At 39.9% G+C, this 19455-nt stretch overlaps 3 protein-coding genes across 4 annotated transcripts; all 3 read right to left on the reverse strand.

The window, feature by feature from the left end:
• Nucleotides 1-3355: 3355 nt before the first annotated feature.
• On the reverse strand, nucleotides 3356-5172 carry fbxo36b (F-box protein 36b; the record flags this gene model as incomplete). Its single annotated transcript, XM_079235324.1, has 4 exons — nucleotides 3356-3727; nucleotides 3918-4090; nucleotides 4575-4683; nucleotides 5077-5172. 4 exons carry the CDS (start codon nucleotides 5170-5172, stop codon nucleotides 3356-3358), a joined length of 750 nt encoding a protein of 249 aa, XP_079091450.1.
• Nucleotides 5173-6942: 1770 nt separating this feature from the next.
• agfg1b (ArfGAP with FG repeats 1b) lies at nucleotides 6943-13772 on the reverse strand (the record flags this gene model as incomplete). The annotated part of the gene is made up of 12 exons (XM_079226135.1): nucleotides 6943-7055; nucleotides 7263-7357; nucleotides 7916-8074; nucleotides 8273-8365; nucleotides 8488-8567; nucleotides 8761-8875; nucleotides 9236-9343; nucleotides 9528-9684; nucleotides 9775-9913; nucleotides 10638-10753; nucleotides 11036-11129; nucleotides 13606-13772. 12 exons carry the CDS (start codon nucleotides 13770-13772, stop codon nucleotides 6999-7001), a joined length of 1380 nt encoding a protein of 459 aa, XP_079082261.1. The 3' UTR covers nucleotides 6943-6998.
• A 361-nt stretch (nucleotides 13773-14133) lies between these two features.
• LOC306739789 (putative flap endonuclease 1 homolog) lies at nucleotides 14134-18957 on the reverse strand (the record flags this gene model as incomplete). Of its 2 annotated transcripts, XM_079221844.1 has the most annotated exons (11): nucleotides 14134-15055; nucleotides 15287-15431; nucleotides 15517-15662; nucleotides 15750-15881; nucleotides 16018-16078; nucleotides 16800-16936; nucleotides 17053-17114; nucleotides 17240-17294; nucleotides 17570-17672; nucleotides 18067-18133; nucleotides 18876-18957. In XM_079221844.1, 11 exons carry the CDS (start codon nucleotides 18955-18957, stop codon nucleotides 14999-15001), a joined length of 1047 nt encoding a protein of 348 aa, XP_079077970.1. In that variant the 3' UTR covers nucleotides 14134-14998. The 2 variants fall into 2 exon arrangements, with proteins under 2 accessions (XP_079077970.1, XP_079077971.1); XM_079221845.1 differs by lacking the exons at nucleotides 18067-18133; nucleotides 18876-18957 and having other exon boundaries at nucleotides 15382-15431; nucleotides 17570-17793.
• Nucleotides 18958-19455: the final 498 nt, after the last annotated feature.

A 19455-nucleotide genomic window follows, 5' to 3' on the forward strand; every position in this document is an offset into this window, starting at 1 on the left:
GTGGTAAGACGAGAGCTCCCACGTGACTCTGTGGGATCCCTGCTGAGCCGTGTAAATGTCATTGAGGGCCATCATAAATTAGTGAAAACCTTCAAGAAATGTGTTAGGCACCCGCCTTAAACAAGCTGTTGTAAAATGCAATATGGGATTAAGTGATACAGTGGCAAGGGAGATAAAGAGAGTTGTTGAGAAATTGAGCAAAGGTACATATGTATATATAAGAGGAATGTCTGTGCTTCCTCTTCTCTATTCTGCTTTAGATGTTTGCTCTTTGAGCAGCATGTTCCTTTAACCTTGCGAGGATTAGCCTGGCCTGAAGCGGAAGTAAAGGTTAAGATGAGCAGAGCATACTCATCCCATCTCCCATATGGTTTACTACAGGGTCTTTACGTGGTCTGGCTCCATCCTATTATGGCCTCTCTCAAGATTTGCACAAAATGAGGGACGGGGCGCAACTAACATCCTATTATGCAGTGCAATACATTTTCATACAGATTTGAAAAGAAAACTGAAGCCAATAAATATATAAATGATTATGCTGCATAAATATTGCCTGAGAGTGGAGCTGATATCCTTATGGCCACGTTAACTCTCACAACTGAGCCATTCTGGCCTCGGCCTAGGGCTTAAATCTGGACTTAGGAGTCCAGACTCTCAAAGACAGGAGAATGCAGGATGGTCTTTCTGCAATTGGAACAGCAGCTGACTTGATGTCACCACCTCAGCTGTTGTTGTCATGAGTAACTCTGATTCTTCACTGTAAAGTATTTTTACAGTCAAACAAAATATGACAACCCTGCTTTTTTTGTACTGGTTTCACAGACATACACATATCATTGTATATATATTGTGTGTATATATATATATATATATATATATATATATATATATATATATATATATTATTGTGTTTATAAATATATATAATATACACACACAGATACACATCTCATTGTATATATATTGTGTTTATAAATATGTATTTTATATAAATACTTATATAGATACACATATAATTGTAGATATAATATGTTTATAAATGTGTTTTATATATATATATATATATATATATATATATATATATATATATATATATATATATATATATACACACACATATCATTGTATATAATAAATGTGTATAATATGTATTATATATATACTTATATATATATATATATATATATATATATATATATATATATATATATATATATATATATATATACAATTGCAAACAATTCGGTCAAAAGTAATAAGACACCGCTGTAGTTCAAAGTCAAAGTTAAATTAAAATCTTAAATTATAAACCTTAACCTTTCCCTCAGTCAAACTGATTTAATGTGACTGTGAATAAATAATAAATATTGCTTGTTAAATCCTCGAAACAGAATTATATCTCATGTTTAATCGATACGGAGACATCGGAGCCAACGGATCATTTCAAAAAGTCCAGCCGAGATCAGGCTGCTCTCGGCGGGCAGCAGAGCGCTGACGGCCCGGTGCTGCGGGGCTCACCGGTCCCGCGAGCAGGACCTCAAACCGTCAGTGTATCTTTTTAAGTAGGCCGATTCTTCCTAAAATTAAATTTTGTGACTCAACAACGGTAGTATTCAGAGAATGTCAACTTTCAGTTATGAGTTTTCTCATCCGTCATTATCCCTCGTTTGCTGGTCCGAAATGCATTCTGGCATATTGGCTCTCTCAAGTACGCTCAAGTCTGCTCTGATCCCCGGTAAAATGGGTGGATCAAGTCACATCCGGGCATTTTCACCGTTCTTGGCGAGAAGCGGACTTTTGAATTGGAACAGTACTTGGGCCGCGACTGATGACGTTTCACGAGTCCACGAGTCCACGAGAACACAAGTACAGAGAAGAACGCTGATTGAGAAACGGCTTATTCTGCTCGGAGGAGCGAAGTAACAGCAGGAAGTGTTTTAACGCTGGACACGCCCCCTCGCTGTTCATCTGTTATTTGATTGGACACTGCAGCTGCGCGGACTGATCGCTGGAGTTTCATACCAGAGTGAAGACGATCACAGATTAAAATCAATTTATATACTATATCCGTTTTCTTATTCACCATCTGGTTAAAATATGTTAATTGTAGGTCTGAATAATAAAAGGACCACAAACAACTGTCTTCAAAGATTTGCACTGTTGTTTCCCTCAATAACTTTTATTATGTATGTAATTAAAATCAGAGAGCTGGAGAGAGGAAACACTTGTTTACAACACGTAATGAAGAGAAACTATATTTATATTGTGGGTTATTTTATAATGATGTCACAATCAGAATTTCAAAACATACCGACGTAAATAATAAATAAATAAATAAGACGCATTCCGCCGGTAGAAATGGATCCTACGCGTATAAGCAGGACATATCACAGTATATAAATACTCAATGCAGTGTATTAAACGGTAACAGACGAGAGAAAAAACATCTCCACTCTGACACTCATGATAACTGTGTCTTTATTAATATAAATTGTAGTTTAACACCATTAAATCAACTGAAAACATACGATAATTGCTATCAATATTTTAAGTGCATTTTTATTGGAATGTTCGCTAAAAACTCTCCAGACAAAACTCTGTCAGCTGTTAAAGCGACTGACAGCTGATCAGATGTGATCAGACTTGGGATGCACCCATAGACATTATCTGTGTCCTCTCAGAATCCAGATCATGATGCAACTGTTACTGGCCAAGTTGACCTTTTCAAATAGATAGCGTACCTGCAAACAGAAATTACAGTTCTTTGTATTATTATTATTTTACCCACCTTAAAGACACCTTTTTATACAAATTCTGATAATTGTGTCGATCTCAACTTTATATTGTTTTAATTTAAACACAATCCTGAATGGTTGCTAAGAAATGAGGAACAAATTAGGAATTGACAACAAATTGACAACTAAATATCTTTGAATTAAGACCATGTTATTTGAGAAGTCTGCTTGATACCAATGATCCGGTATTAAGTCAACCTATTCAAGTGAATCATAACATAAATAAATTAACATGTTAGTGTCCCTTCAAGTAAAGTTGAGTCTCATTGTAAAGTGGCAGTTACTGAGGTTTCATTAATGACAATCTGCAGCCAGCAGAATTGCATTTTGTATATTAAATGAACAATTAATATGTACATGTAGCCTTTTTTTGTTGGTTTTAATATGTAAAGTCAGAAAAGTCATGGCACAATGGATATACGAATGAAAATGTAAATAAAAGACAATATTCTGCAAATAATCGATACACAACTCCTGAGAATAAAATGGCATATCAATCCAGATATAAAACAGCAAGCCTAAAACACAGGGCTTCCACAATATTTGACAAAAGAATTAACTCATTGTACTGTCTGGCTCTGCACAGCAGTCTCCTCTTGCTCAGTGCCCTGCTCTACAGGCGTTTCAACCACACAGTGCTTTACATCACTGGAGTCAGAGTCAGCCTCCGATTCAGGGTTCGGGTCAGGGTCTATATCACAGCGACACATCACATCAGGAGATTCCTCTGCCTTTGAATCTGGAGAGACCTGTCCTCCTTGATGCTCCTGAGCCTTCAGCCTCCTGCGGCTGATCAACTTCTGCAGCTGAAGCTTGCTGGTGAAGAAGATGCTGCGCCAGCCCCCATCGCACGCTAGAGAAGCCATCTCAGCCGACACTGTGTTGCAGCGCTGCTGCACTGCCTGCTCCCAAAACTCCTCTGACCCACATAGCTGAGGAGCAGAAGTGCCTAGTATTAGTAATATTAAAGCAAGCATAAGAGGGGAATTTATTGCATTGATATAATTTCCAATTTATCAAATCAAACTAACAATAGAATATTGTTGTCGGAAGACAAAATGCAATGGTGCAACCTGGATCTCAGGATATAGTTGTTTTTTTAAGCATCTCTCTGAAACTCACCTCTCTGAACCTGCGTGACGTTCGTCCAAGCTGACCGACATCCTCTAGTTCTAGACTATTTATTATCCGCAGAAGTAAGGTGTCAGGCAGATGCTCCAGATAATCATAATGGCCTTGGCACAAAGCCTTGGTGTACTGCAAGATTCGACGACCGAAAACCATACTGACCTCATCTGGAAAGAAGCCCATTGTTTTACCTGTCATCCATATTCATACATTCAATTTGTCCTAACATACAAACATTCACAAGACACTATCTGAATATAAAGTGATAAATACCTAAAGCACTATGTAATGCATTTCTGTACAGGTCTACTGTTGGCAGAGCAAGCTAAAAAAAAATGCTATATTGGGGCTTGTCAAAGCCAAAGTGTTTAAGCGGTGAATAAAACATGCAACCTTTTTAATCTCTTTGTAAAACAGACACAAACCAGTGAATATTACTGGCAAAAAGCCACAATGGAGGAACCACAAACTGTTAAGTACTTTTTTGTTTAGAGTGAACTCACAAGCAGTGAGTGGCTTCTGCTTTAAGTACCCTTGTGATATACCACTAGGCAGCCACACAAATACAAAACCCTCTGCATTGCATAAAAAGCAAACAGTTGAGGTTAGCATGTGTTTAGCTCTAAATAGTCCTGAATATGAAGTCCTTACTCTGCACCCAAGTGTCGGCCAAGAAGTCCTCGTGTGACTCCTTCAGCTCCCCGGGCTTGGCGTACCTGTCTACAGCCCTCGGAGATATCTTCCACCATCTCCAGACCACCTGGAAGTGGCCAGTCAAAAGTTAGATATTTTAACACGCTATAAAACGCATCTTTTTTTTCTTGAAAGCTTTTGTTAAGAGCCATTTTGTTATTGTTTTGTTGTTAAACCTCCCACCACTAGGAGGCGTAGGGCCGAGGTCTATGAGGCAAAAACTTGTTGAAGAGGCAGGCGCAAACTGTTCATGGCCGTTTGATAGTGAATGTGATGATTTATTTTAGTCTATGGTTTAGGAAACGGATTATGACAGAGAAGGGTCTGTTCTCTGTTTGTGTTGGGAAAAGATTAGCTTAAATTGTAAGAAGCAGGTTTAGCTCGCTAATATTAGTTTAATGTATGTAGCTTAGTTTACACCCACAGTAATGAATCACGGTTTATGAACATCAATACTTACATAAGACTTGGTGACAATAAAATTATAAAAGTTATTATTGGCTGCAGGAGCGCGTCCGGACGTCTCAAACAGCGGCTCCGTCAGAAGGGCCGCCATGTCAGCGTGTCTTTGTTGTCATGACAACGGCGCCTTTTCTGCTGAACAGCCCCTCGTGGGGCTCCAGAGATAACCGTTGGTTTCCTCGACTTGAGGCTCCTTCTGGACTCCTCGTTTCCTCGACCTGAGGCTCCTTCTGGACTCCTCGTTTCCTCGAGTGTTTATCATATCAACCTACTCTCATTGACAGAAGTTAAATGGACACAATATCAGTAACACCCATTCGCTTAGTTGTACCTAATAAACTGAGTGCATTTTCATATCAAAGTCAAGATTGTAGTTAAAAATCTTTTAATTTATTTATACATATATTTATATATGTACACATTTACTTACCTATTCTTGTAAAGACAAGAAACACATGGTCAAATTCATTGTTAGTCATTGGTGGCACAAATGAGACACTGGTTCAGTCCCAGGCTGATCCTGTAATGTAATATTCCCATAATTAATCTGTTCTTTTCCCTTGCCTTAATTTAAAGCAAACTGAAAGAAATCCGTATTTCTCCTCATCCTGTTCTTCACTCCACATGCTTTTTAATAAGAAAGCAAATATGAGGGGAGTGTAGTGAATACAACATAACTAACATATGATAAATATTTAGTTTGAAGAGACCCTTTATACCTAAGTGTACTCTGCATAGATCTACGTGTGCGGATATCTTTTCTATCAATTTGAACTCTTTGATACTTCCAGCACCTTAGTTAAGATCAAGCCCGTGGAGCGGTTGTTATCCTGCATAAATATTGCGCTTAAAGTGTTGGACATGTATTTGTCTGGGCTGGGTCTGGTACATGGTCAAGAGCACAAGTCAACCACAACCACGTGAATAACTACTTCACTTTTGATGCAACCCAATTTGGATCACACCCACAACCCTTAACAGTCTTTCCTTTGGCCTTTACCATATTCCTAAAATATAGTGTTTATCTGAAAGCAAAAGAGAGGTCACTTAAAGTATATTTAACAATTTGTCAATATCTATAGATTAGGAGGGGTAACAGAACATAGACATACTCATCTTAAAGCCTCACTTCTTGTCTCTTTCCTCCATTTGTGCTCTGGTAGACATGCTTGTCACTTTAGGTGGTGGGCAAAAACCATCTGAACTCTATGCTGGCTACATATCCAAGGAGCTGCCCCTGGTTTCAAATTTGAAAAAGCCCCGACTCTTTTTTTCCACAATTTCACAGATATTGGCAATAATAACGAAAGGATGTATAATAGTCCAGGATCAAGGCTGTATCCCATCCACCTGCTTGGGATATTACTCTAATATAACCATACATGGTTTGGGTTATAGGCAACTTGTAAGTTAATAAAGGACCTGTTTGCACCTTAGTTCAAGTAAAAGCACAATTATGCTGAAATAACATCATCATGGTTGCCTCAAACGAGATTATGGATTTGATTACAACCAGAGATTGATCTTAAAGTCTATGCCCTTACCTACGTAGATAGTTTGTAGTGGGTTTTTTCCACAAGGTGTGTGTATACTCACCCTTGTTCACTCAGTCTTTGTTATACATAGCATGTACTTAAGTGTGATTACATATGATGATATGCACAGAGCTTACAGTCATAAACAAAAAAATAAAAAAGCATATAATGTATTGTATATAGTCCAAACAGTACATGTCCCTTATAACAGTCCCATAGTCTTCAATATAGTCCTTTGTATTCCTTCATAGTGTTGTAAACCTTTTTTTATGAAGAATAAAAAAAAAAAAGTTAAAAAAAAGCATTTCCGCTGATTGCATGACAGAACGTATGCGTTGAATATGTGCTGCATGCTGCCCTCTGGTGGCAAAGACTGGGAGTTGTGCTACAGGAACGGGTTGGTTGAACCCCCTGAAGGGAACGACCCACCTGGGGCTCCAGCCTGAAATGAGAGAGGGCAGGAGATTTAAGACACCCACAGAAAATGAAACAATTATTTTCTTCAAAATACATGATGAATAGCAATGTTTTCAGTGAAAATCAATCAATGCAGTTGTTTTCTTAAACTGATAAAGCCCCACACAGTACATCCTTTATTTCCTTCTTTAATCCAAAACGTTGGGAATACAAAAAGGTAATGCATGCTCACCATGAATGGGTTATTGGACATGCCAGGGCCAGCCATGGGCTGCCCAAAGGGTGTCATGGACGGCTTGTTCTGACCATAGACTGGGAATGCAGGGCCTAGGGGTGCCAGAGAAATAGGGGTTTACAGGTTGAGTATTCGCTCTCTCTCCAGCAGTTAAGCAATGTGTCATGATAACATTTCATTGCAACCGTTATATCAACAGGCCATAAAAAGCAAGCTTAAAGAGTCAAAGATGCACAGAACTAACGTATGAGAGACTAAAACTATAAAAAGATTGTAAAAAAAAAAAAAGAAGAAGAAAAGAGCTATGCCCAGCATGTCAGATTGCATTCAGGTGTGAATAGAGCCTTATGTCAGATTGGTTCCTTGTGGTTTTGGTCCAAAGCTTTGTACAGAGCAGAACCCGAAAGCGTTTCACTCCGAAAGCTTTCCACCCTAAATGCAACCTTTTATTACTGTGCAGTAGCTGCAACTGACAAGTCTTACTTTTAATTTGCAACAGCAACACAATTCCCAATGCAGACGGCCATCATGTAGATAAAGACAACGTACAATTCATTCCCAGGAAAAAGCTGCATGTGGCCTAAATCACTGACAGGTACTGTACAGGTGAAACAGGGTAAGAGGACAAAGGCATGTGGGAGGCCACTAACCATTGGACTGAGGGTGGTAGGCCCCAGCTTGAGAGTAAGGGATGGGAGCCTGGCCAGGGAATTGCTGCTGGAAGTTTCCGCTGAAACTGGTCGGGAGGCAGTAGGAAGATGCATTCCCAAAGCCGGCCGGCATGCTCATAGAGCCAGTGCCAAACGAGGCTATGAGACACACGCAGTATGTGTGTGTACATAAATGCACAAACACACCCACAATACACACATACAAGGAGGAGTAAATTCTAGATTCTTTGGCAAACACAAAGCTACTTGGCAATGTAACTGGGTTACATCAAAGTAACACACATGTCTAATAAAAAATGTGCCATGTTGAATACACTCAACTTTAAATGCACACACCTGCAGCTGGAGCTCTGCCATTGGCCTGGAAAGGGTTGGTGGCCATCTCCGGGGCAACAGCTGCAGCAACAAAGGGATTTGTGGATGGGACGGCTAGATGAAATGCAGGAGGAATTTGCTAAATGAGTCGTCAAGTTACGTATATAAAATACACAGCTCTGAAAATATATTTCCATTCTCTCATGCACCACTGTAGTAGTAAACACTACAACCACCTCCAAAGCCAGGCTGCATGCTGGGTAACACAGGTGGATTCTGGGCTGGCGATGAACCAAGCACTGGTCCAAATAAGTTCCTGAAAAAGTAAAGTAAATATTTTTACATATGTTTAATACATGCACAACATTCAAATTAAAGTTTAATTAAAATGTATCAGCAGTACTGATTACAGCAGTCCTACAGCAATACTGTTACAATATTACTGTGTGTGTGTGTGTGTGTGTGTGTGTGTGTGTGTGTGTACGTCTCTCTCTCTCTCTCTCTCTCACCCTGGCACATTGCTGAGCTCGTTGTCCAACTCAGCCAGAGCAGCATAGCGATCCTCTCTATGGTTGGACTGGGCAGGGACGGCACTAGACATTGATGGGATTGGCACACCTCCCCCTTTGAAAAAATGTAGGAGAAAATGGGAAAAAAATAAAATCTGTGTCTCGCACACTAAATGGTTCAGGGAAGAGCGTGAGGAATTGAAAGGGTGTAATGGTGTGTGCCCAACATTACAAACAACTTAGCAAGAATTAAGAAGATTTAAGTATAACAAATTAGCCAAGAAAAATGTGCTTCCATCAGGTTTTCAACAGTAGCGATGGCCAGCACATGCTCTAAGCATCTATAGCAGATTGCTCAATACAGACAGGGCTTGACCAGTGGACACAGTGGGTAAGAAATGAAAAAAAAAATACTGAGATGAGGGTGAGTGTGTGTGGATAGGGTGGAGGAAAGACAATGGAGGGGAGGGGGTACCTGATGAAAAGGACTTTGAGGGGGGGGACGTGCTCAGGTGGGATGGAATTGTAGTGTTTCCAAATGCCTCAAAGTTGGCAAAGTTGGTATCTGAATTACCCTGAGGTGCTGCAGCCATACACAAGGAAAAATTAACACATACAATGAATGAGGAAATAAAATCAATGGCAAGGCAATGCATGGAATGATGACAAACCAAAGGCTAAACAGTGATACATATCTGTATTAATCTGTAATGAGTGTCTGAGTAAAAGGTTGGACTTTATAGACTTTTCAGAGAAAGCTATCTTACCTGACTGGCTTGGAAAATGTGCAAAGTTGGCAAAGTTGGTGGAACTGGAAGTTTGAGTAGATGGAGCAGCAAAGATGTCTCCTCCCAGTTCTGAGAGCAAGTCAAACTTCTTCTCCTGAGCAGCGCTATGAGCCTGGGAACGACCTAGCCCTGGTGACTGGGCAGTAGCCGGGGAAAAAATTGAGAGTTAAAACTTTTCTCCAACCAAATTTCCAAATACATTAGCCTCAGTGTGCATCTCTGTTACCTGGCGCAGTGGGGTCTTGTTGAGCTGCAGGGTCTTGAGGGGGTGGACTTCTGGGGTACTACCAGTGCTGCTGGCAGAGGAGCCAGACACCGAGGCCTGGACACTTGCTACTGTTCTTGCTTGGTCTGGAGGGACATACCTAGGCATCCATGAGATAACACCACCACAGATGTAGACATATTTTTTTCAAAAGCAAAAAAATAGAAGTGACTTTTATAACTGGGCACTATGAGAGTACAAGAAATAGGGAGGTAATTGTTTGATTGAGCTGATTGGGATGAAGGTAAATATATAAATCAATCAAAACAAATCAAATGTGACCTTCCTTCACAAAGCAAATGTGCTCTCTTTCCACCAAAACTGCAGTAAAAGGGAAAGTAACACGTAGAAATAGAAGGTCCACGGTAATGAAGAGCACACAATCAAACTAAAATATATGGTTAATCAAATCCATAATTGCAAAATGTTTTTGGACAGAGGCAGCACTTCCCTCTCAGCACTTCCCACTCTTTGTTTGCATCACAGCCACTACTGCCAGCATTATTGAACGACCTGCAGAACCTTTGACATTCACTCTAGCATGTATTACCTTTGAGTTCCCTACGACATTAAATAAGGCTGGATGCATACAAGTAATAATAACAATAATACATTATATTTGTATCGCGCTTTACAAGGTGCTCAAGGTACTTTACATGGTAAAAACAAACAACAAAAGAAGCAACAACAATATAAAGTATTGCTCGATTTAACCATTTATACAATGGATAAAGGATGATCTGAAATAATGTTGTCATGCATGTCGGTTTGTGATTCTTAACAGATTGTACTCAAAACTAAATATATCAAACAAAATTCTTTACCATCTTTTCTTTTCATATTTTTCCTGAAGGAACTCTTTTACTTTCTGTGGTTCTCGGAAATCTGGAACAACTAATGTCCTGTCGTCATAGAGGCCCAACCAGATGTGTTTACAGACCTACAGGGGGGGCAGAGGAATGAGGAGAGTGGGAGGTAAAGAGAGGATTGGGGTGGGGGTGGTGGCAGAGCCGGGAGAGAGGTGAGAGAAAGTAAAGGGAAGGGGGAGGGGATGACGAGAAATGGGAGGAAAAAAAGTGGGGAGAGGAAGGCCAATAAAGTTGACTATGCAGGGTTCAGAAAAATGCCAAGATGCTTCTGAATCAAATCCAGAATGACTTTTAAAATATTGTGAAATATGGTGCGGATTCCTTTGTTGTAACGTGTGCACAGTGCTTGATACCTCATTGCTGTGTTTCTGTAGAAACTCAATTTCCTGATGTGTGAATGTGGTCATAGAGATGGACTTCACTCGGTGTGGGGGGTTCAGTCCTCGTCTGTGGGTGGAGGAGGCATATGTTAGCTTAAGAACAGGAGGAGCAGGATGCAACTCCAGTGCTGTTCATGTGACATGAAATGAGAAACTAAAATCCAACCACAGATGGATATTTTCTTGTATGAGATATTTATGTTTGGTACTTAGAAAATAAGTGCAAGTATCAACATTTGACAGACATTTCTAAAATGCAAACTAACAAAATATCAGAGGTATTTACTGCTTGTTAAACATGTTTAAAGACCCTAGATTTGGGGTTTTGAGTATTTGGTTTAAATCTCAAGGAATGTAATTGTGACACCAAAATATAAAGGCACACATTAATTCAGAAAAAATGTGTGACTGTATATTTAATTAGAAATGATCAATCTCTAATTTCAAATGGCTGATATTGTGTTCACTGTTATTAGTGACAGATAGAATCACAACATATTTTTATGTAAAAAGTGTAAACCCAAATACACTTCTTCAAGTTTCAATGTTTAAAAAAAAATAATTATAGTGACACAATCACAGTTGTGTAATCACAATTACAAACTGTTTTAGTAGATCACATAATGAGCTAAATTAAAATCATGTCAATCAAGGTGTAACAAGAGACATAATGTTAAATATGCTTTAAGTAGCTGGAAGGTACAACAGCTACATGGTCAGTTTTCTCACAAAAACTAAATCATGAAGACAAAGGAGCTTAAACAAATCTGTCATAAGATTACAGAATCAGTTTATAGAGCACAAAATCACATGTTTGTGCCAAAAGGGCCTTTATTCTTAGATTCTCAACACTGTCACAGTTCTCGACATATGAGGGTCAGAATGAGCTTTGTTTGCGAAGATGGGAGACACGGTGCAGTCAACAACTGTTGCTTCAACAACTGTTGCTTCACCAGTTGCTGCTTTATGGCAGATTGGCAAAGATAGAAACCTCTGTTGAAAAAATTACTACACACCTGGGTTAGTGTTTGCCATAGTGGATGTGGGTTCTATGGTCTGGTGACACCAATACACATCCAACCATCACCACCACCATGAAGGCCTGTGATGGCAGCATCATGCTCTGGGGATGCTGCTGCAGGCCAAGGAAGGTTTGTTGGGATTGAGGATAAATTAAGTCTGACACTCAAGACACATACTGGAGGAAAACCTGAAGCAATTTATAACAGGAATGGCTGAAAACCAACAATGTTAATGTCGTGGTGTGGCCAAGTCAGCATCCAGATCTCCATCCAAACCAGAATTTATGGCAGGATTTAAAAATTGCTATTCACGGCAACGTGACAGCGCTTTAAGAGTTTGTCAAAGAAGAATAAAGGAAAACTGCAGTGTCCAAATGTGCCAAGCTAATACAGGCCCATCCACATAGAATCAAGGCTGAAACTGTTGCCAAAGGTGCCTCAACTAATACTGATTTCCACAGGGTGAATACTTGTGTAATAAATGTTATGTTTACACATTTTTATTTAACTTAGTTTGTGTCACTTGTTGTTGCCCACGGTGAGTTCATTAAGCAAAAAAATAAAAAAGTCCAATGGGTCAATTATTTTTTAAAGTATTAAAACGTATACTAGCACTGTCCAAGCATTCAAAGATTAGCTATTTAACCAATTTCACTTTTCCTTACTGACATTCAACTATCCTTATTCTGTACAGTGTTATAAGGGATAATGGCACAGACTCACTAGCTGGTCTTAGCAGTGTCATTTGAGCTAAAACGTTTCTTACATTGTATGCAAACTATTTCATAATACAACAAACACGCACAGACAATTAGCTCACAACTAAATGGGTAAATACTGCACATAAACAGCAACAATGCACTGCAACACATGTAACATAGTGACAGAAAAATTGGCAAACATGTTTACCTCTGGAGAAACTAAATGGCAGTGGGCAGTTTATCAGGTGCATTGCCTAAACCCTGGTTATGATTTCATAATGAAGTATCTCTGAGGAAGAAGTGGTTTCATCAGACAGCAGGCGACCCACAGCCCCTCTGCTTCTTCCCAAGTTGAGAGACGCACCCTGCTCCTGCTTATCTCTTGGACGTGTGCGGCTTATCTAGAGGTGTGTGCTTGCAACATTACGTATTGGAGATCCAACTTAAGTTCAAGTAGAGGAGGTTCCACATGACGTGATGTTTTAGACTAGGTGGTCAAAGATTTGACTGTTCGGTATATGAGCCTTTACGTTGGGCGAGCTGTCCATGAGCACACCAGACAATAAAGTCACTGGAACCACAAGTGTGTGTACAACATCACATTGAAGTAGAGCTATAAACAAACCTAACTGCCGACACTAAGTCACCCGAACCAACGGCCCAGGGCAGAACCGATGTTACCTGTCCTGACTTTAACGCTAGCTAACAAGCTAACGGCACCGCCAAGGCAGTTTTGGACCGGACCGGACCGGCTGCGGCGTCTCGCCTGCCGTGGACACTGAACAATAAATAAGATACTTTGGGCCAAAAAGAAACTCACAAGATCCCCGAGCAGGTGGTGCAGACGAAGGAGCCCACTGTCATGTTGACATAGGTCGGGCCGCGCTGGTCGCAGTCGAAGCATTTCCTATTCGCGGGCAGGCTCGTCATTTCCCGGAGCATCTTCAAATGAGTCTCCTCCTGCTTTCGCTTCGCGTTCGTCGCCATGGCCGAAAATAGCGATGTGGTATCCCCGCGGAGGACGTGTGGTCAAAGGACCTGGGACAGGGAGGGTGTCTTCAGGGAGGATAGTCGGGTGCGGCGGCGGAGGCGGCGGCCAGACACCTTCGAGCCGGGGAGACTGGGCGACTGACAAACACTTCTTCTACACGGGAGAAAATGTGAAATAAACCGGCTTTACGAGTATAAGCGCCACCTGTTGGTTCGGAATGATGCCTCGTAATTGGATTAAAAGCGACGCTTGCTATTCGGAAATTCGTCAGAAAAACATATTGAGAAATGGTGCGATGAAAACAACAACACCACCGAATCACACTTTGCTCAAGATAATCTGTCAAACAAATACACTTCAACAGTATTTTAATAAAAAAAAATGGCCAACAGCATTGCATATCAAAACAAAATATAAAACAAATAGTATACTGTATTATTTACACACATTTTCAAAATACAAACTTTTCTCACATGGTTTTAAACATCTCGCTGTCTCTTTTTTTATGTACTTGATACCACTTTAGTTCATGTTTTAAAATTCAAGTCTTTGGTCTCTGCCTTGGCACCCTTTTTACAACAGGTGCTCATTGAATATCTGGTGATGAGGCATCCCCTGTCTTCAGCTTTGGCTTGGGGGGAAGGACTCCATGACAGTGATCACACTGTTCTCTTTCATAGCCGTCCACCGCCTGCTCTGCTTGTCTTGGTTGCTTTGCAAGAAACTGCTGGATACACTGAAGAACTGCTCAGTAAACTGCATTGTTGCAGACTCTAAGACCAGATCCGCCCCATTTAGAGACAAAGATATAAAGATGCCTGTTTTCGCTTCTTCTAAATTATGAGGTGGCAAGAAAGCACTCGGAAAAGCAGAGTTTTCTTCTAATGCTGTTACAAAACCATGATTCAAAATGCAAAGCTGCAGCCTCTCAAACTGTTGAAGTTTGCCAATTATTTGTGTTACATAATCTACAAATAGAAAAACTTGAATTTGGTCACTGACATGGATGTTGAAGATGCAAGATGTTCTCATCAGCACAGGAATGAAGCCTGGTGTTAAAAAAAAATAAAATACAGAAATATCAAGATCTGGATCACAGGATTGTCTGCTGATGGTTTGAGATGTCTTGACAGGAAGACAGCTTAGAAAGCATTCAAACAAAAAAACATCAAAACTTGGATGGTGGAATGGTGCAGGAAGCAATGTGGAGATGTTGGCAGCCTTATTTTGACTTTGGCCTCTTTCTTTTGCTGCTTAAAGGGTCTGCAGCTTCCACGGGCTAGAGGAAGAAGGACAACTATTCAGACTAATCAAAACACCACATTAGGAACTACTGAAAATTAATAACTGACTGCTTGAATAGAGTAAAAATCATGATCCAAATACTTCGAAGATACTTGTTCATAGTTTTTAGTACATTTAATCATTATAGCTTTCCTCCAATTTATAATATTCTGAAGCTTTAAAATACCTTAAATTAAAATATATATTTTTGTAGGAGATTGTTCACCTGCTCCCTCTTTCTGGTAACTCTAAAGAAGTCCTGCATGCGAGACTGCCTGCTACCTCCTGCTGCCTTCTCCTTTTCCCTCTCCTCCCGCTTACTTTTCCGCGTCTGACGGAACTTCTCCATTCGATGACGGACCCGGTCTTCCCTAAAAACATATTAACAGGTATTCAGCCACAACTGTCTTTAAGCATGTGAGAAGCATAGGAAGTGGGCTGAAGCAAAGTACATACTTAACGTATTTGACATGACAGAGGAGCCTAACCAAGGCTTCTTCATCTGGCTCAGCCCAGGTGAGTTCAGGAGCTACCGTTTGTGGTGCATCCAAGAATATCTTCCGTGCTTCTTTGTACTTCCAGAAATGTGGCACAGGATATGTCTGAAAGGCAGTGGATACTGGGGTCTTATCAAGTCTTGCACTTTTTTGTGATGCAGAATGAAAACAGAATGAAAAACCATGTAGTACCTTTCTGTTGATATGCAAAACCACATTTTCAATAGTTCGGTGCTTCTGGATCAATGTCAGAGCTCTCTTTGGACCCAGACCAGCTATCTTGTCGCAATAGTCACAGCCCAACAAAATGCACAGGTCAACAAACTGGTGGAAGAAAAATGCAAAAGAGGGAAAGTTTGAGGACTTGTTTGTAGTATTTATGTGAAGCGGTAATATACATTATAATGTATGTATTTCTATTATATGCTCTAAAAGACATCTTTAAAGGTTTCAGTCTCACCTCCTCGTGACTAATTTGTAGTTTCTCTAACAGCTTGGTTAAAGAATATTCAACCACCTCACTGTAAAGAAGAGCGGAGATCAACATGAGATCAGTTTCGAAAAATCAGCTGAAAGGCATAGATTGGATATTTGGAAATAGAGTGGCATGAGGAAATCCCTCGTATTAGCATCGATACATCAACATAGTTGAGCCTGACATGATGATGTCTGACTTTGTGTCAAAAACTACAATGAATAAATGATATAAGAAAAATTCATTAATCCCCAAAAGAAACTAATTTGCCACCAAATCAAACAAAACACACAACAAAAGATGAAATTAATGAATAACACCATAAAGAGTGTCATAACATTATTAACAAAGATGTTACATCTAAAAAACAACTAAAAGTGTTTATTAAAAAATTGGACTACTGCTCGAATAAAAGACTTTCTGAGGCCGCAGTAGAACACTGAGGCCTCTTTAGTCGCGAGCTGAATGAGCTTCTGAGTCTGTTAAAAACATGGAGTAATGGATTGATGTTCTTTCAAGGGTTAGACGTCAGAGGTTCTGAGGAATACTTAAATACACCAGCCCCAGAAAACTTTAGAAAAAGAGAATTATTTGACCAAAAATACAATCGAACATACAAACCATGTCTGCCAAAGGCTTTTAACAAAGTAAATAGTTTGGAAAATTGCCAGCATAGCATGAATGTGTTTCAGACAAAGGAATGGATTAAAACATAAGAAAACTACAGTACAACCCTTAAAGTAACAACTTAATTGTACAGTTCGTACCTGTCCTTCTTGGAGTTTAGCTGGCGAATTAAAGTATTTCCCCCAAACGGCAGTGTGTCCATGTCCTCTGATGCCACTGCGTCCACAGTGCCCTCTCTCACCATCCATGCACACAGAGCCTCAGCATCCCCTGGAGCCTGGAGCAGAAGACAGAGAGAAAGAGAGGGTGATCTAAAGGAAAATGCATTAATTGAATGAAGCAAGGAAAGAGACAGTGAGAGAAATGTGAAGAAATATTTTCAGCAGGTCCTACCTGGATGACAGGTACACCCAGAAGCTTCAGGAGCTGGAGACAATCTTTGGTCTGGGATGATGCTGCATGGAGCACAAGAGTCAAGATTCACTTTAGAACACTTGATGTTAAAATAATATTCCCAGTGTGTAATTCTCCAGAATGTAATGATGTATATAACTAACATCTTATATTTGTGTTGATGTACCTGTGCCTGTGAGGTTGGCTGACCTCCAACCAGCTGCCTCAGCTCGCTTCTCGAGCTGCAGGAAAAACCGGAGCTTTGATCAGCATGGGTAGGTGTCCTCTTTATTACACTACAGGTGTTAACTGTCTGTAACATATCGCACTGGCCCATTGAATTCACTTCCTCATTTTAGATATCACATGTAAGGACAGCAGTTCTACGGCCATTATGAGCACGAAGGTAGCATCCAGATTAGTCTGTCTCTGAGCAGTGACTGTTTTACACACACCAGGAAGATACGTTTAGGGGCATGTTGAGTCTAAAGACACAGTCTCAAAAGGAGTCACTTACAACAGCTGACTTTTCCTCAGGAGGCTTCCCGTCAAACACAAATACTGGCTTTATATCGTGTTCTAGGAAGGTGAGTGTGCGGAAGAAGAGACCTGTCAGGGGGCTACAGAGAAGAAATAAAGAACATTTCACACAATTGTAATTGTTGTTGAGATTGTTGTTAGATTTTGATTCAGCTTTATGGCTGTAGTTTGTGGTTGTGTCAGATTGCATACTTTTATAAAGGTGTTTCTAATGTTTTTGCTCATATGCAAATTGGTTGATAAAGATATTAGAAACATTTGACAATATAATGCAGTCGTATATACAACACAACCACAAAGTGCAGCCTCAAAACGCACAAATTAAGTCAACACACAAACACACCAAAGCAGTGGTGTGAGCATTTTCAGTAAAGATGTTGGATGTTGGAAATGGGGAATCAATATATACGAGTTTGCTGGTCGGAGGAAGACGTCCATGTCACAAAAGATCTACTTTTACAGTAAGGAGCTCACCTTAGTGAAGGTGTCGCAGCACGGAACTGGTTCACAACAATAGACGTATCCAGTGCGATTACTTTTCCTGCGGGGTGTGACACAGCACTAGCATCATCAGCACCATATAATACCACATCTTCATAGTCATAAATGGCCGGTCTATTATGCCCAGAGGTCAAATTTGACTTACAATATTATTCAACTACACTACTTAAATGGTTCTACGAAGAACTCAACACATTTAATCCACTTTATTTCAAAGGAAAATATGCCTATTCATTCAGTCCATCACATAACTATGCAAACAATGTTACTGTACTTAATATAAACGCGAGGAATTAAAAGAATTAACAATATATTCTGTCTTTATAAAAGGTTTTGAACAGCAGTATTAATGCTTTGGCAGTAGGCAGATTTGAGTGTAGCTAAATAAAATCATTATGAGCTTCATGCCCCAGTGATTGTTTCAGCAGACTTGTAATGCCTTGTGCTGTCGATAACACCAGTTAACATCATTCAATATGTTTTACAGGTTGCTACATTTTTTTATTAGTTTTAAAGCTTGAGGAGTGTAAGCGTTATTCTGATCCATTACTTGAGTAAAAGTACTCTACTATTAATACATCTTCATGGACCATTGACACGTTTCAGTGAAGTCACGTTAGTTTTACTTCACAAGAGGTTTTGTCAAAGTTTGATAACGTCGAGCTCGCTGTGGTCAGGTGACTGCCTGCTAGCGTTAGCTGCTAGCTGTTAGCTCTTTTCCTCGTTTGATAAACAGATACCCCGAACAGAACAGAGAGGCTGATGGAGAGCAGCTGTGTTACCCGAGTAGTCACTGATGTCCTTGTGAGAAACAGCATCGAGAGCATCTTGGCGGATCAAATCGGCCAGTTTGGAGATCCCCATTGTTTCTCCAGGACTACGGACTCTCTGTTATGAAGACTTCCGGGTCGAACACAAATAACGAAACAGGTTGAGTTTGATCCAAATTAATCGCCGTTCGTAGAGGATGTTTGGTAGTATAAGTTGACTTTTGATTCACTTTAACAATATCTCTCTCCAACGATGTCCAATTAAAGTCCTCTGAACATCTTCCCGGTATTGCAGTGTGGTTGTTGCACACTAGCTATGAGAGCAGTAGGGGTCAGCATTGGACAGAAACAGGCTTCTGGAGGAAATTATCATTTATTAACAAACAATGAATGTATTCATATATTACAAGGAAAGTACAATAATTCGACTTTAAACTCCAGCTTTAGGTAATAGGTACCAAAACAAAGAAATGGTTACTGCAACATTTTAATAAACCTCCATGAAAAACATACTCATTTCATTATTGAAAAATAATAAATATACGTTATGTACATATACGTTGCCATCTATTACACACGATCACACAGAAAA

This window comes from Taurulus bubalis, assembly GCF_910589615.1.
Source record: "Taurulus bubalis genome assembly, chromosome: 1".
In the NCBI taxonomy this organism is placed as follows: Eukaryota; Metazoa; Chordata; class Actinopteri; order Perciformes; family Cottidae; genus Taurulus; species Taurulus bubalis.